The 17,513-nt window shown below is 55.5% G+C and overlaps 1 protein-coding gene across 1 annotated transcript in view; it reads left to right on the top strand.

Moving 5' to 3' along the window:
- Nucleotides 1-14,806, top strand: part of STX8 (syntaxin 8) — a 257,019-nt gene extending 242,213 nt beyond the window's left edge. The window contains exon 8 of the mRNA XM_027567767.1: nt 14,632-14,806. Within this exon, the coding sequence (XP_027423568.1) occupies nt 14,632-14,699 (68 nt within the window). The 3' untranslated portion in view covers nt 14,700-14,806. The remainder of the gene's footprint in view (nt 1-14,631) is intronic.
- The last annotated feature ends 2,707 nt before the right edge of the window (nt 14,807-17,513 follow it).

Raw genomic sequence — 17,513 nt, 5'->3', positions numbered from 1 at the left:
GGCTCTGGAGCAGTGTGAACAACCCCGAGCCAAGGCGCAGAGGTGTGAGAGATCGTGGAGCACAGAGCGGGAGCGGCCAAGGCGGGAAAACTGGATCCTCGCTCTGCGAATGTGTCATAATTCAACTTTGCTATGTGGCCTTGAAATGATTGCTGAAATTATCTGACAGACCAAGTTCGGTGTAAGTCAACTAATGTTTCAAAGCCAAATCTGACATTCTGGATCGTCTGTACTACTTGTTTCCAAAAGACTGGATCAGGAGAAGCTGATGACATCATTACCATGTTATCCTCAAACACCTTTTATTATTTGCACCGACGACACGCATCTGAAAGGCAGGTCTGTTTTGTGCATGGCTTGTGACAGCGGGCACATACCTGGTGTTGGCACAAACAGGCTAACCGGTAAGGCCTGGGACACTCAGGTCTGTTATCAAGATGGCCTTTCTTGGACTGTATCTCCTTCCACACTGACCACCTTCAGGGGAAGAGAGAGGAGGGCTTCTCCTTAGGTCGCCTTATCCCCGAAAGTGACGTAAGCCCCCTTTCTTACGGACGGCACCCCAGGCAGATTTCCCCTATTTTCCGCTCTGAATCCTTGGGCCTCAAGTACTTCTCTGTTCATCCGTCTTGCCAACAGAATCCTTGCTTAACACTTTTTAGGCTGGCGATATTCTAGAACGTCTGGCTCAGGGTCTCGTCCATTTGTTTTCAGTTGGCTCATAGGCGGCCATCATTGAATCTGGGCTCCTCAGGGTCTGTAGCTCAGAGCCACACAGGGGTTTGGAGAGGCACCAGTTCTGGGTCCACGTTTTCACTTAGGAACACTCTGAAAGTGGCAACCACCCTCTGCAAAGGTCAAGTTATATGGATCCTTGGATGGTTCACTGGCCATGGAAGGACGTCTCTGGGGCTGGGAAAAAGCATTCAAGAATAGCATGAATGGAGGTGGCGTCACTCCAGATTGCCCTGCTGAGGGAGGAGGCCCCTTCACCCCACGGTGTTTGGGGTGAGGGCTCCGTGACCTGCCTGGCCCTATAGATCCTGCACACTTCCCCGAGCACACTGCGAGCCCTGATGTGGCTTCTGGTAAGAGGCCCATTTTGGAAGACCCAGGGCCAAGCAGCCTCTGGGTCTCTCTGTGCTTCTCGCTCCACCCATCTTGTGATGCCCATGAGGCCCACAACTCTTGACGGCCTTCTTCCTGCCACTGATGGTGGGCCGGGTGGTGTTCACTCTTGTCCCTGCAGCCAAGCATCTCCCTCTAGCGATGTCCTTAAGGGAGCAGCTCAGGGCCCAAAGAGGAGACCATCGGGGCACTCCGGGTAGAAGATACAGGTCCCTTCTGAGGGCAGTTAGGAACCGCATTTTATAGAAATGCTCTTAATATGGGTATTTTTTTAAAAAGGTTTTATTTATTTGAGAGAGAGGGCAAGAGAGCGCATGCAGAAGCAGGGGGAGGGGCAGAGGGAGAGGGAGAGAGACTCTCAAGCAGACTCCATGCTGAGCGTAGAGCCCGACGCGGGTGAGAGAATGTATTCACCAAATTTGCATCATGGCTCAGAGTCCAGGTGGAAAGACTCAAAGCCCCACGTTCGGGCGCCATATGATGTAGCTTTGGAATATAGGTGAGGTTCGGTGGGGCAAGATCTGGAGCCGACGGCCAAGAAAGAATTCTTGAGCTGTCTTTGGTGCAAAATGGTGGTTTTATTAAAGCGCAGAGAGAGGATCCGTGGGCAGAAAGAGCTGCTGCTTAAGGTGGGCATTTTCATACATATGGGCATCCAGGCTGTTGGGGAATTTTGCACGAGCTGTGTTTGGTGCTGGAGTGTTTGAAAAGTGAGGGAGGGTAGTCCCGTCCTCCTCAGGGGTCCCCTTTCCTCCTGGTGTTGGTGTTGTCTAGTGGGAGGTTGTGGCAGTGTTGGCGACCAGAGGGACTTGTGGATAGGGCGCAGACCGAAGCGTCTTCTGTCCAAAGAGTACAGATTGTGAAGGCCTCTTTTGTAGCCAGAACAATTTCCGGCAGGAGTCACGGCAGCTGATGTCAGTTGAGAAAGTGCCACGGGCCAGGGAGCGTGCTCAGCATGGAGCGTCCTACCTCATTTCATCTCCGTGGCAGCTCTGGGAGCTAAGGGCTAGTGTCCCCCCCGATTTTAGGTGCAGAGGATGGGGTCCCTTCCCCAGACGCCAGAGCCATGGTGTGAGGCAGGCTCCGCGGCCAACCTGAGGGATCATGACGTATGTTCTGGCTCTTCGGGAAAAGACTTTGCTCTTCCAAGGAAAGGACTGTGTCGGGCAGCTTTCTCCAGCCCTTATTTCTTCTTCCTCCCACGGCTCTTACCGGTCACGTTTCTCCTCTGTGGCTCTTGGTTGTACGGGGCCCGTGTCACCTCGGAGGCCAAAGGAATGCTGAGGTTGGGGAGGCAGGTGCGGCCTCGGGGTTGACAGAGTGGCTGTCCACCCGATGCCCCAGAAGTGGTACTGGCGATCCCCCTGAAATGCATTCACCCCGATTCTTCCAAACTTCTGGTGACACCTGGTGCCTTCCCCCTTCTCCTCCTTCTGCCACCAGAGCTTGGCTTCCTCTAGATTTCAGCAAGCAGCGGGGGCCAGCGCCCCTCTAAAGTGAACCCCCCCCCCCAAAAAGGACAGCAGCCATCTGTTTCTGAAGCACACTGTTCATTTGGGCACAGAGCTGTCAGAACAGGCCGTGTGGGGAGCTCGTCCTGGAAAGTGCCGGCGACCCACTGACAAGGTCTGCCTCGCCGGCCCGCCTTTTTCAGCACTCCAGAATAAGTCCCCTTTCTGTTTCCACTTGTCATGACGTCACCCGTCATTCCAGCCGACTTTCGTCATGTGTTATTGCTGACCTTATGTATTACTAGCGTTCACGGATGGCCGTTTCCTGATGCCACGTAGGAAGGCACCCACATCTTACCTGCAATGCGTTTCCAGATCCCACTGTGGGATGGCCGGTTTCTGGAAAGCACTAGCACTCCCTCCCGCTTTTGCCCCCAGAACCGGAGGGAGGGGGGATCTGTGCCTCTGAGCTACCAGCTAGCAATCACAACGGGAAGAGATAAGCTTTGTTCTTCTCTGTAGCCCTTTGCACCTTCAAGTACACTATGTAATTTACTTATTTTGGTCTTTGTCCTTACCCACTGTACCCCCCGGCACGCATGAGTGCACACACAATGCCCCACGTCAGGCTCCCTGCTCGGTGGGGAGTCTGCTTCTCCCTCTCTCTCTGCCCCCTGCCATGCTCTCTTCTTTCTCTCAAATAAAGAAATAAAATTCTTTTAAAAAGATCAATAAATCAAAACCCATTGTAGAGATGCCAAATCCAGAGGCTCTCAATACTGTTTTTGCTTCCCTAACCACAGCAGGAGTGGGGACCTCCTGTTCCCTTGTTGATTGAACATTTACCGAGCACCTCAATATGTAATGTACGTGATGTATATAAGCAACTCGCTCACCCCATCCGAGGGGTTCTCGTTCGCCTTGTTTACAGGCGGGGGGCTCTCCTGCCCCAACTTCTGCTCCCAGTAACCTCTTGCCCCAGAACCCGAGTGCATCTCCTGTTCACTTTGACTCTTCAGGATAGCATCTCTAGCATTACCCCAAGAATATCTGTGACATCATTGGAGGCGTGACTGCGAGAGAGTGTCTGAGAAGGCTTCTTGCTGGCGAGGTTATTTCGATGGCACCTCGGCCCGATGCTCTTTCAACGCCGTACAGTAAAGCGAAACCATCCTTGCGTCGCCCTTCCATTTTCCCAAATAATTGCAGACAAATAGTTATTTTTGCTGCTGATCTCTTCACTGAAAGGTCTCAGTTACAAGTGAGAGGAAAGGGCTCTGGCTCGTTTAGGTTGAAGAACGTGTCATTTGTTTGCATGATATCGGGTGACTTGTGAGAATCCAAGGGATAACTGAGCCAGGAAGACGCGGAACCACGGCACGTCCGGGGACCTCCAGGCCCATCTCCTTGGCCACCCCTCCAGGGTGTCCCCGTTACGGCGACCGAGCCCCAACTCCACTCAGTCCGAACGTCGCAATTCCTGGGGAAGAGAGCCCGGTGGTGGCCTCACGTGGGCTTGGCCGCTGGGCCCACCAGCTGTGCCAATGGCAGGGTCAAGCTGGACAGACACATAGCTGCTGCCCCCACCCCCCCTCCCGGGAAGATGTTCTCCTGGGGTTTAGAACTCAGAGCCTCTGTTCAGTATACCACCCAGTGGGCTTCTGCATCTCGGGCAAATGATTTGCTTTAGGAAAAAAAAAAAAAAAATCTGAGGGATAAGCATCTGATGTATTGAAAAAGTATCCCCTTGATGGCCGTACCTCCATGCCCTCTCTTTCTGTACCTGACGTAGAACTTTGGCAGGCGGCTTCTTCCTTTCGCCTTGCCCGGTCTCCCTAATTGATGCCAGGTGATGTTTGTTAGCGCAAACAGCACAAACGGAGGGGTTCGTAATGGTGAATCCATAGCCTGACTGGAGCCATCCAGAAATCTTTTGACACTTAGTCAAGAGGGAATTGTCAAAACAAGATATCCATAACAGAGTTCCTGACTGTCTTTTCAAAGACACTTGAATTTCTGCCAGATTCCAGACAGCCTCGCTTTCCCAGGGGGAGCACGCAGCACAACTAGGGGATATTTCTTAGCAAATATTGATGCGCCAGGGAATTGGCATTAAATTATTGACTTGACAACTCCTAATAAGCTGCTTTTGATGGTCGATATGAAGGATCATCTATTTACAATGGAGTTCTGCTGTTGAATTGTGGTGATTTGCTGGACTGAACGTACTTCAGGGAAGGGAAATGAGTAACACTTTAAGAACACAGATGGGGCCTAGGAACTCGTCAGCACTTTTCTGTGCAGGAAGCAACAGGAATGGCCGAGTTTTTACATACTCCCTCCAAGGAGCCCTATCGTCTGCAGAGTGTTTTTGTTTTGTTTTGTGGAGGCGGGGGCTGGTTGATTTTCTGTCCCTCTCTTGAGACTGGGAGGCCCGCGAAGAGCCACATGCGTGTCTTTGCACCCATCGGACCGTGCTGCTGTGGTAAAATCTAACTCTCTTGGCCAGACCCTTACCCGGGGGCCAGGCCTGCCCGGGGTTGGCTGCCCATCAGAACGGCTTGACCCACAGGTCTGACCCCTCGGTTGCAACATGATCTGCCCTGGCTGGTGAGACGCACTGTCCTGTCCCGTCTCCAAAGACCGAGCGTCAGGGCTTGGCCTCACGGGGGCCTCGTGGCTGTGACAGAGCCACCGGACGCCCGGAGAGGCAGGGGCCTGGTCCCTGGAGCCCAGAGCCCGGGAACCTGCCTTTCCCTTAGGCCTGCATCCCACTCCTCGCCCACCCCCGCTCTTACGGTCTTAATTCCTTTCAATTTCCTGTTTCAGGCAAGCCCCTCTTTTCGTCCCATCCCCCACTCCTGTCAGGCCACCTTCCCCAATTCCTGCTTCCTGCTGAGGCCGCTCAGTCTCTCTGGCCCCCAGATGTCTCCCCACGCCATCCTCCTTTCCCCCAGTCTCCCGCCTTCTCTCCAGAGTTGACTTTCTTCCAGCTTCTCTGTGGATGTGGAAGCTTGCCTCTCGTTCGCATCGCGATGGGGTGGCAGCCCCGGAACCGGGGAGATGGTGGTCCCCAGGTGGGGCCTGGAACCTCAGAGGGCAGGGTGAGGAAGGTGTCCCTCTGTCCTCGCCACATCACCCCAGCACAGACCCTGCACAGGCCTCCTCGGGGGGCACGGGCCTTGCCCCTTCCAGAGCCCCTCCAGACAAGAGCACAGCACCTTCAGGAAGGTTGGCCTTCCCACGGGAGCCAGGGTTTGGTCACGTGGGCCCGGTGTGCTTGTCCCAGGGCCGTGATCCTGTCCAAAGGCAGAGACAAACACTCGGGGCGATGTAAATGCCCAAGCAATGCTAAGATCTGTTTCATCTAAATTTTCTTGGTTTTTGATCAGAACCAAAGCACAGGCTGATTCTGGGCCGATCCTTTGCCTTCTTGTGTGTCTTTTTTTTTTTTTTAAGCTTTTATTTATTTGAGAGAGAGAGACAGAGAGAATGAGAACACGACCTGGGGGAGGGTCAGAGGGAGAAGCAGACTCCCCGCTGAGCAGGGAGCCCGACGCGGGACTCGATCCCGGGACCCCGGGATCATGACCTGAGCTAAAAGCAGTCGCTTAACCAACTGAGCCACCCGGGTGCCCCTTCTTGCGTGTTTCTTTGAGGGGTCCGTCACTTGGCGTCACAGACACGGCCTCCCACTGTCGCCCCGGTTGGGTCCCCTCCTGAGCCTGCTCGCCTGCCGGGCCCAGCCTCGTGGGGCTCCCTCCCAGGGAACGTGGCCCGGAGCCAGCCCTGCTGTTGGCCTACGGCCTTCCTGGGGCTCTCGTAAGGGCCGGCGGGGCTAACCCCTGAGCCCCCACTTCCTCACCTACAAACCGGGGGGCACTGCTCTGGTGGGAACAGCACGGGGTGGGAGCATGGCACGTCCTGAGCCCGCGTACGTCTCGCGGCACAGCGGCAGCCCTTCCTCTGTTCCTTCCGTTCTCGCTGCAGTGCTGTTACTTGTGATACTTTGGGCTGGCGCTGCTGGGGTGCCCGGCGTCCCTCCGCGGGGCTGACTGGCTTCCAGGGCCGGGCGCGACTTCAGAGTCAGGCTTCCTAGGTTCCCCTTGGGTTTGCTTTGTGCTTCTCCAAGTCCGCCTGCCCGTGACCCCGGCCTCGGCGCGGCCTCCCCTCTGACCTGGCCTCTGTTGCGGGGCCCCCCTCTGCACCCCACCCTGGAGCCCACTGCTCCCGTCACCTGGCGTCCCCTCGCCTGGTTCTGCTCGCCTTCCCGCCACAACCAGCCCGCGCCCAGCCCAGCTGCCCTTCCTGCGGCTGATGACCGAAAGGGCTGCCAGATATTCTGCCCTGAACTTCCAACCTTTCCTGGATACCCATCATCACAGCCGGGCTGCAGCTGGAACCGGGCTCCGTGTCTGAACAGAGTGCCACGCGGGGGTTCCCTCCGGCTCTGCTCCTCTCCCTTCCCTTCGGGGAGGAATGGCATCTGAGTTCTGTCGTTAGGCCGTGAGCCTGGCTCTGTCCGGGACGCTGTGCAGCACCTGCGTGCAGACACGTGGGCTCCCTTCTTGGGCCTCGGGTCCCACAAGCAGGAGTAATTACTGTCATCCGTGCTGCCCTTTGTGGTGCGCCAGATTCGCCCTGGGAGCCTCCCGCACCTCATCTTACCGAATCCTCCCCGCACCCCTAGGAAGTCGGTATTTCGGGGCTTTTACAGATGGTGGAATTGAACTGACTGTGAAGGAATGGAGGTCGGGCCTCCCTGACTCCCCAGACCAGTGCCCCTGCCACCACATCAGACCGCAGGATCCCTGTTGTTGCGGATAATCCGGCCTAAGGGAAGGAATATTAGTAACTGATGCAGGCTTTGAAGGATGGAGGATGAGTGTCTCTGGCTCCAGGGGCAGTGAGGAAGCGGGGTCCAAGCAGAGGGTCCCAGGCTGTGGCCCTGCAGAGGGTGACGGGGAAGAGGGGGGCCAGGAGGTCTGTTGTGGGGACGGAGCCCACCAGAGCTACCCAGGAGGGCTCACCCTCCAATGGAGAGCAGAAAGCCCAGGGGTGGGTTGAGTGCCAGGTGAGAACAGAACCAAAGTCAGAACATCAGAGAAGACTTGTGCTCGATTTTTTAGGGAAAGCACTGTTTGCAGAACTGTGGCGTGAGGGAGGGGCTGCAGGGGAGGGGTGAGGCTGTCCATGCCCCTTTCCCGAGTCACCTGAGCTTCAGGCTGGGGGCAGGAAGGCTGCGGGGGGGGGGGGGGCCCACCCCGCGCCGCCTTGCACCCAGCTCCTGCGTGGGGGTCTCAGGGGCACCCGCTGTTCTGCACCCTCCGGCCCAAGACTCAGAATATAAATATGCTCACCTTCTCTGCTAGGCATCTACTCTTTTCTTAGCTTATTTGCCCAGTAATGGGATTAAAGGGAACATTTACATGAACTTTGGAAAACAAATATTCCAGTTTTGTCTTTTCTCCTGCTCATCCCCCACCTCAGCTCAGGGAGTCTGTTGCAAGAAATCTGTTTGATCAGGGAGAACCCACTGGTTAATGCATAAGCAAATGTCACTTGTCAACAGGCACAACTGGAAAAAGCCCAGCCAGCCGTGGGAGTCTTTCCTAAATGTCTGCCGTGGAGCTCTGGCGGTGATCGCGGGTGCTAACAGTGTAGGTACACCAGGGACAATCACAGGCAGCCTGTGATAAGCAAAACCAGATCAGGAGACTTCAGATAACATCGCCTTTTGCATCCGCCTCCCTGCTACCCTGTCACCTCTCTGCCCCCCCTGCGCTTAGCGCTTAGCTCCTCATCCCCTACAGCTGAGGGCTGTGCTGAGGTCCGCCCTCACTTGCCCAAGAAGAGACAGAGTCCGTGTTCCTCCCCTCCCCCCTCCTCCTTCCCCTCGCCTCCCTCCCCTGTAAGCACCAAGAGCTGTTACCTATGCTCAACTGTGCCAGATGCATTGCATTAATTTGCAGGTTTCCAGTGTTTCACTGGAAAAAATATGGGCCATTAATCCCGATAAACAATCTTCAGAAAACACAGCACTGTTCCAGAGAGAACCGTGTCCCTTCCCAGTCCGAAAAGGAGTTTGTTTTCTTACATCTTTTTTTAATTGCCATGAGCTGGACTTGTAAATATTGTAAGGGGTTGAGTAATCCCCATCTGGTAAACTGACCAAAGGCAATGGCCATTTTTTTTCCATGCCTGGGCCTCCGGTTCTCCGAGCCTGCCCCTGCACAGGGCACGTGGGTGTGTGTGCCTTGCCCAGCAGTGCGCGGAGCCGAGCGAAGCGTGGCGGGAAGGGTCCCGTGTTCAGGAGCCTCGCCAGGTGTTTCTGTGCTGGGGCTGGGGGCAGAGAGCCTTCATTGTTCAAGAAGTTGGCAGGTTCCCAGAAGTTCAACTGTCTTTCCCTGTTCTGAAATGTCAAACATTTCCTTAGTTGGGGGATGGATGAGCAGACCCCCTGAGGTTTACTCACTACTCAGAGGCAAAAGAAAGAAGTTCTCTCTCTCTCTCTCTCTCTCTCTCTCTCTCTCTCTCTCTCTCTCTCTCTCTCTCGTGACAATACTATTACCTCCAGCCATGTGGTGTCCTGCGACCTCTAGGCCAGAGCCACTTTCCTGTGTCTCAAGGGCTGGAGGCTCTTCCCTGCCTCTGTCTTGAAGAAAAGGCAAATCGTCCGCACTTCTGTGTGGTGGTGACTTTTTTGTGTTAATGATGCTTTATCTGTGAGTGATCCACACCAACATAGCGGGAGAGGAGGTATGTGTGAGGTTCACTCCAAGAGAATCCACGGCGCAGGGGAGGGCCCAGGTAAAACCAGACTAGCCGCAAATCGATCCTTGTGCATCACGGTGCATTATGCCCTCCTGTCCACTTTTGTCTCTATCTAAGTTTCCACCATACAAAGTGCAAAGCGGGGAATGAGGGAGGAAAAAGAAAAGAGAAGAGAAGAAAACCGAGTTGAAACTCTGTGTTCCCATTTTTCAGCCCCAACGAGCCTAGGGCCCCCCGTCCCTAATAAGCCCCGCTTTGTATCAGGGACCAGGATCCCCCCTGCACAGGCCCCGCGGGTGCAGAGAAAGGGGATGAGATGGAGTGGGGGTGGGTCCCACCTGGATTCCTGGGCTGGCTCTTGGGCTCCCCAGTTCCGGAGCTTTCCCTCCCAGGTGACACGGGGAGCTGTCCGCGGCTGAGAAAGTCAGGGAAGCAAGGCGATGTGCCCGCCGTCCCACCTGGGGCGCGCGCGTATTCCATGCCTGGCACGGAATTCAGTGGCTTCAGTACGAGCCTTGGTCACTCTTCCCGAAACATCCTTAAGAGAAGAGAGACTCCATTCAAAGAAGGTGCCAGAGCCAGGGCCTGGCTCCAAGAAGGCCAGACTCTTAAAGAGAAAGTGTTGCCCTGTGGTAAGGTATGTGAACACCTACTCTTTGACCAGGAGAATCCCGAAGGCTGTGCTGGCCTTGGCTTGTCACGGTCACTTGCCATCTCAAGATGACTTCCTCACTTGACCGTCCGTGCACCCCATTTACCGAAACCTGGTGAAAGTGTCGTGGCCAGAGGGCCCCCATTTGCTCCCATGCAGTGTGTGACTTGCAGTTTTCTGCGATAGAATCATTACCAGCTTACGGAGGAATTGCTGTATTAATAATAGTTCCAGGAGGCCCACCCACCCTGCAAGCTGAACTGTCCCATTAAAGGACTCCCAGCCCAGAAGCTTCTGCCTGGCCTCCTGGCGTCTGTCAATTGGCACTGACCGCCTTTTGAATCTTCTCTCCCTTTGGCATCCTTGATGCACGTTCTCAGCTTCTCTCTCTGTTGACTGTTCCTGCTTTGTCTTTCTTATTGGTTCTTCTCGTCCCTTCCAGATAGTCAGTACATTTATGTATTTATATAAAAAACACCCAGCAAATGGTCCATGCCTCTTCTGTGGGTGAGGCTCTGTTCTAGGTACGGGGGATGTGGCGGTGAGCTGGACAGGCTCAGCCCCCGGCTCGGACCCTCATGTGCCAGTGGTGGAGACAGCGTCTGAGCACCTAAATCGTGATTGAAGAAGGGGCACTGCGGGCACATCGGAGGGACAGCCCGAGCACAGTTCATGGGAGGCCAGGGAGGAGGTCCTTGAGGAAGTGACATTGATGCTGGGTTCTGGGGGAGGAGTAGAGAGCAAGTAGGCCAAGGGGGGTGGACAGGAAGGGGCATAACCCAAGGCCGAAGACTGGATGGCTGGAGCCCAGGTGCAGAGCATGGCTGCCGGGGTAGCGGGACCCAGATCATGCGGGGGGCCTTCGAGGCCCCCGTAGAGTTTGGATTTCAGCCAAGCCCTCTGAGAGTTGCAAGGTAGCCAGTAACCTGATCTGGTTTACACTCCGGCTCAGTTGCGGGGAACAGATTGGGCAGAGCAGGCAGCAGGTGGGCGCGCCGCCGTGGCCCAGGAAGGGGGTGGAGGTAGCCACTGGCTCGTGGAGGCCCCTTCCCTGGGATTGTGTGCGAGCTCAAACCGGGCGTGTGGTTTCTTCTTCCCAGCCAGTCACTGTCCTCCATCTCCTTGCTCCCGTCTCGTTGCGCTGTGCTTGTCACCACCCGCTGTGAATCTCAGGGTCCCTGGGTCGGCCTCTCCTTCGACCGTCCCCTTCCCCCCTGCCCCCCAGTCCCGGACCCCCGCTGCGCAACCAGTCTCGCCGCCCCAAGCGCTCCCCCAGCTCCGATCCTGCCTGAGCAGCAGTAACTGAAACATCACGCCTCGTCTCCTGTCTTTTCTCATCACCCAGGCTTACCCCTTGTCTTTGGGGTTACCCTGTGCTCTGGAGTGCTAGCAGGTGCCCCCCAACACTCCTCAGTCCATCTGCATCCTCCAGTTCCATGCTGCGTCCCTGATGCTAAGCCCAGTCGTGGGATTCATGCCCAGGGAGAGCTTTTGGTCAACCTGAAGATGTTTCTGGAGGCAGAAGTGAATGAAGAGGAGATATGTTCTGGTTCTGGCCGGAAGATGGACTGAGATAATGTTCACCCGCACACAGACGTGCGCACCTTACTACACACGTCTTGAAATGGGAGATAAAATATCCCAGCCTTGCCCCTCAAATGCTGATGCGTAGCTGAATTTACAAGGAGGAGAGAAAATCCCCAGAGGAGAGAAATGGAGAGAGAGCTGGAAACCAGAGCCTACGTGGATGAATTGGGGCTACAGCTGGGTCATTACCGGCCAGAGTGATGTAGAGCAGGGATCTGCACACTTCTGTGAAAGACCGGATAGTAAATAGTTTAGGCTTTGCAGACCACAGACAGCGCGTCACATCTTCTCCTTTGTCTCTTTTGACAACCCTTAAAAATGTACAAACCATTCTTGGCTCGGGTTGTACGAAAACAGGCCAACAGCCAGATTTGGCCCAAGAGGCCACAGTTTGCCGAGTCCTGATGGAGGGGCTTGGGTTACTGTCCATGTGAAGTTGGGGAGAAATCGTAGGTCCCGAGAGGGGGTACTCGTGAAAGGTCAGGTCAGCAGAGAAACAGGGGGTGTTAGAAAAAAATCATCCACTGTCACAGGGAAATATATTTTTATGTCCCTTCTTAATATTTGACACTGTGCCCGTGCTGTGCTTTACGAGGGTTGAGTTTGAAGAGCATGCTACGTGGGGCACCTGGGTGGCTCAGTCGGTTGAGTGCCCCACTCTTGGTTTTGGCTCAGGTTGTGATCTCATGTTCTTGAGATCCAGCCCTGCGTCCGGCTCTGCGCTCAGCGGGGAGTCTGCTTGAGAATCTCTCCCTCTGTGCCTCCCCCCCACACACACACTCTCTCTTTCTCTCTCAAGTAAATAAATCTTTATTTTTTATTTTTTTTAAGATTTTATTTATTTGAGAGAGAGCGAGCACACTCGGGGAGGAGGGTCAGAGGCAGAAAGAGAAGCAGACTCCCCGCTGAGCAGGGAGCCCGATGCAGGGCTCGATCCCAGGACCCTGAGCTCATGACCCGAGCCAAAGGCAGACGCTTAATCGACTGAGCCACCAAGGCACCCAATAAATAAATCTTAAAAAAACAAAAAAGTACACACTACTCAAACTACATTGAACCCTGGAGGTCTGTGAAGGGAATTCAGGGCATCTGTGAGCTGGGGTGGGAAAGCAAATTGCATTGTTATTTCTACTAGCCTCTAATTGAGTGAGATACAGCCTTTTCTTCAGTTAAGAAGTAGGCAGTGAACCACATTATTGTTAGTAGTCCTGATGGCTTTGTCACCCGTAGAAATCATAGGTATTTTCACATCAAAATATAGTGTGTGTATTATTATCTCAAATTTTAAAAAATATATATTGGATAAGTGTATTTCATTATAATTGGAAATTTTAAAACACATTTCTGAATAATTGTTGGGCCAAAGAAGAAATTGCTCAAAATCTTAAAATACATAGAACTTAGAAACTAACAACAGTGAAATTATTTCATATCAAAAATTGGAGACGGGGGCACCTGGCTGCCTCAGTGGATGGAACGCACGACTCTTGATCTCAGGGTCATGAGTTCGAGCCCCACATTGGGTGTAGAGATTACTTAAAATCTTTAAAAAAAAAAAAAGTTGCAGGTTTAGAGGGGCAGTACTTAGAAGAAAGATGGAAAATGAATGAGCTGACTTTTAGTTCAAAGAACAGGAGAGTGAATCCAGAGAAAGCCTATGAGTCGTAGGACTAAGGAAAACAGATGCAGAAATTAAAATGGGGACTAAGGGGGAGATGACCAACAGTGTCAGAACCTGTTCTTGGAAGAGAGGATCAAAAGAGCCACCTTGAGGCAAGGCTGATCAGGAAAAGGAATGTCCAAATATGCCGTGTTAGAGACAAAAAGAAGGGCACAGGTTAACCTAGTGCTTAAATTCTAAGAGAACGTAATAAACGGTTTTATGCCAGTATTTTTGAACACTCAGAAAAAGCGGGCAGTTTCTCAGAAAAATGTAACTTAACAAAACCGAGTCCAGAAGAAGGGAGAGCAGAACTCCCAGTGTGGGAGGCTGTCCAAGGGTAGGGTAAGTGTTGAGGACACGCTGCGTGACTGTTCATCCATTTATTCAACAAACGGGCATTGAGTCTCCACTCCAGGTGCCGTCGTGGAAGCTGGGGGAGCAGCTGGGGTAATCCCAGCCCCATACCTTCCGTCAGTTCTGTCCGGTAGAACTTATCGCAGCGTCCAACATGGTAGCCGTTGGCCGCATGGGGCTCTTGAGCACTTGAGATATGGTTAGTGTAACCGAGAAACTGAGCGTTCTGCTATATTTGATTTTAATTCACTGAAATGTAAAGAGCCCCATGTGGCCAGTTGGGTATCTAGTTAATAAGATCCATAATGTGCTAGGGGCTTCCTGTAAGAGCATCAGGAGTTGAACTCCCGGGACTGACCTTTCTGGAAACAGCTTCTCCGTCTGAGGTGGGCAGTCCTGGGGGCCAAACAACCACGCCATCCTGCACATTTGACTCACCTCTTACTTCCTAGACGTGTTCACCTGCTTTATCTCATGTGCTCCTCGCTTCCCTCTTGGGGCTTCAGTAGCACAGGGATCCTTGAGAGAGCAAATGTTTATTCAGTGCTGACTTTGCAGGAATCCCTCCATTGGGTACATTTTTTAAAATTTTTTAAAAGATTTTATTTATTTGAGAGCGAGAAAGAGAGCATGAGCGGTGGGGAGGGGCAGAGGGAGAGGGAGAAGCAGGCTCCTCACTGAGCGGGGACCCCAACAGGGGGAGATCATGACCTGAGCCGAAGGCAGACACTTAACCCACTGAGCCACCCAGGCGCCCCTCCATTGGACACTTTTACCGACGAGTGACGTTAAGTATCTTGGGCTCAAGAAGAAAAGGCAAAACCATGTAGACAGTGGAGAAAATGGAGTCTAGATTTAACCTTTCCTTGCAGACCCTAAAGCACTTTGCTTTCTCCATGCTTCATCAATGCAAACTGAAAACAGAGCCGCATGCGCCATCCCCCGCCAAGGTAGTTCATAGGCTGCATGATGCCCTTCCCGCATGAACTGCTAAAGCGCTCTCCCGTGCTTCTGTTTTCCAGGGATGATCATGGTGATTTTACTACTGCTCGTGGCGATTGTGGTCGTGGCCGTCTGGCCCACCAACTAGTGGCAGTAAGGGGACCACCAGCTGTGAAGCCTGGCAGCGCTGGAGAGAAGCCCAGCGTCCCCGTGGTGCACAAACCCGCTCTCAATAAATCCCCCCAAAGCTCTGAACTGCGGCTGCGAGTTGCTTCGGTAAAGGCACGTAGCAGGGCCGCCCTGGAGCTGCCTGGAGCTGTGGGCCCCATGCGACCCCTTTGCTTTCGGCACTGGTCATTTGGGTGCCAGCCTCAAGTGGCCGTGCTCCATGGCTGCCCATGGGTTCTGGCCACCCTGCAGCGTGCTGGGTGTCCTTTGGTTGGGGGGGGCGGGTACCAGATTAATAGGCATCCGTCTGCTGGGGGAAGTCGTGTGCCCGCAAAGGAGACAGTGAGTGAACAGCCAAGGCCCGGGGTGTCCAGGCAGGGAGGAATGGCGCGTGTCTGCATGTGCACCCGTCACCCCGCCCCCCTGCCCAAGTCAGCGCTCCCGGGGCTTGCTGCCGTTACGCAGGAACGTTTCCGGACTCTACTTTGGGAACTGCCTTCAGACCCAGAAGCACCCCCGTCTGCTTTCCTCAGTGACAGTAAACCCATTTTCCCGGCCTGAAACACGGCTCTGAGCACCCCGTATGTGTGAATGGAGGGCAGTGCACGTGTGCGCACGCGTGTGAGTAAGGGCAGACGGGTGGGGTGGGCCTGTAGAGGACCCCAGGCCCGTGGGAGCCTCAGTGAGTTCCAGGTTCCGGGGTGCCCTCTGTCCTGTGTGTAGAGAGAGCAGGACGGCCAGCTGGCCGGGCTTTTGCTCTCTCTGGCGAAGGGGCAAAGAATGAGGGTTGGTGATGGGGCCGTTCCCAAAGCCCGAGGTTTCACTGAGGAAAAAGGAGAGAGCGGGCCTGTGGGAGGGGAATGCTGGGGTCTCCTCTGGATTTTCCCAGATACTGAGGATGACTGCCCTCAAGAGGGCACGGCCGGACCCCCCGGGGGCAGAGACAGGCACGGGGAGGGTCGCAGCACCGCCCGGCGCAGCGCGTCCTAGGGGCCCGAGACCCAAGATGGCCTTGTGCCTGGAGGATGTGGCTCCAGAGGCCCGGCCCTCAGTCAGAGGCCGGGTAAGTCGCAGATCGTGCAGAAGGTTGGGGGGACCAGCTCTTCCCTGGTGGTGTGGGCTCACTTCAAGCTCGCGCCGGCCCCCACTCCACCTGAGTGGTCCCACTTCCAGTGATGTGTGCGTGCGGCCGGGACCTGCCTGCTTCCCGTCGGCGGGGTGGTCCGGCCCTGGACCTGGCCTGCCTGGCTTCACACCTGCACCCTGCCCCATGGCAGCCAGAACGGGCAGGAAGGTGCTGCACGCACAGCCGCCCAGACCCGAATGGCCGGGGACCGTCTCGGTCGTGGGTGTCTTGGCCCTGCTGCCTGTCCATCGTGGGACCCGTCTTCTCACTGCAGACCCCGAGCCAGGGGGACAGCCAGGGGGGATGCCCGCTGTGGGCTCTGGCAGAGGAAAGGGGGACTCCGGGAACACTCACAGCGGCTGTGGAATGTTCTGTTCGGAAGTGAACCCGTTGCTTCTGCTCACAGCTCGCTGGCCGGGACCAGTCACCTGGCCCTGCTCAACCACGAGGGTTCCAGGACGTGGCCCAGAAGGCAGAGAGCCCGAGCTAGGCGGGGAGCGGCCGCAGGGTCAGCCCCAGCGCCGACCAGCTCTGTGACCGCCGGCTGGGTGTGACCGCTCCCCCAGGCGTCGCCGTGAGGGGTCGGTGAGGCAGCGCGTGCGCGCACAGAGCATACCCCCCGGTTCTGACCCAGGACGGAACCCGTCGGGCCGCGCGGTCTCCAGATCGGGGCCCCGGGATTCTACCGCACGCTCTTGGCCACATGCGGGGAGCAGACTGGGGAGGCCGTGAGAGTGAGCCGGACCGGAGAAGAGGCTCTCCTGCCTCGTTGGACCCTGCTCCCCGCTGACCTCCAGGGGCGGCCCACACACCCGAGCGAGGCTAGACCTCGGGGAGCGGGGAGAGAAGGAACCGCGCTGTCGGGGACCTGGGCTGGGACGCCGAGACAGGAAACCAAAGCGGGCTTGTCTCGAGGTGGGTGTGTTCTCGAAGGAGAGGGGCTGTGCCGGACAGGGGGCCAAGGGCTCACGGACAGTAAGGCGCCCCAGGATGCATGTTCCTTGTCGGGATGGGGGGAGGCGGGTCGTTGCTAATGGATCACCCAAAGGCCGATCAAGAATCCGCAGAGCCAGTCTTCCAGCCTTGTCGTGCGAAACCCCCGAATCCGCATAAACAGCGTCTCCTTGGAACCCCCCCACCTTGGGGCTCATGGGAGGCAGCATTGAAGGTCTGTTTGACTTTCTCACCTCCTCTTGACTTGCTCAGCACGGAGCCCCGGCAACTTGTGGGGCGTCTTTGAACCAGAGCCACGGCGTCCTGGCTCAGTCACACGGAAAGGCCTTTTCAAGCCAAACACTGAGCCGATGTCTGCACACAGCAGCTTCTGTTCTTTTGATGGAGTGGGCTCGGGGCCCGGCCCCAGCGCTGCTAGCTGGGTGCCCTGGACAAGTGACTTCACTTCTCTGGACCCGCAGGCAGGGGAGGGGGTGAAATGCGGGCTGGTTCGGCCGTGAGGACCTCCGTCTGAGCCCCGGGGTGGTGCCGGGCAGGAAGGATCCCCCCTCTCCTTAGCTTCCTGATGGCTGAGTTTCTCATGGGAGACACCCACCTCTCTGAAGCAAAGGGCACCTGGCTGGGATGAGCCGGGTTTGGGGATCTGTTGCGTCGAGACTCACCCCGGAGTTAACGTGGCTAACGTAACGGGGGGCGTTTTCCAGCTTGGTGTGG

The sequence above is a fragment of the Zalophus californianus genome, chromosome 16, assembly GCF_009762305.2.
Source record: "Zalophus californianus isolate mZalCal1 chromosome 16, mZalCal1.pri.v2, whole genome shotgun sequence".
In the NCBI taxonomy this organism is placed as follows: domain Eukaryota; kingdom Metazoa; phylum Chordata; class Mammalia; order Carnivora; family Otariidae; genus Zalophus; species Zalophus californianus.
This window is presented reverse-complemented; position numbering and strand designations above follow the sequence as displayed.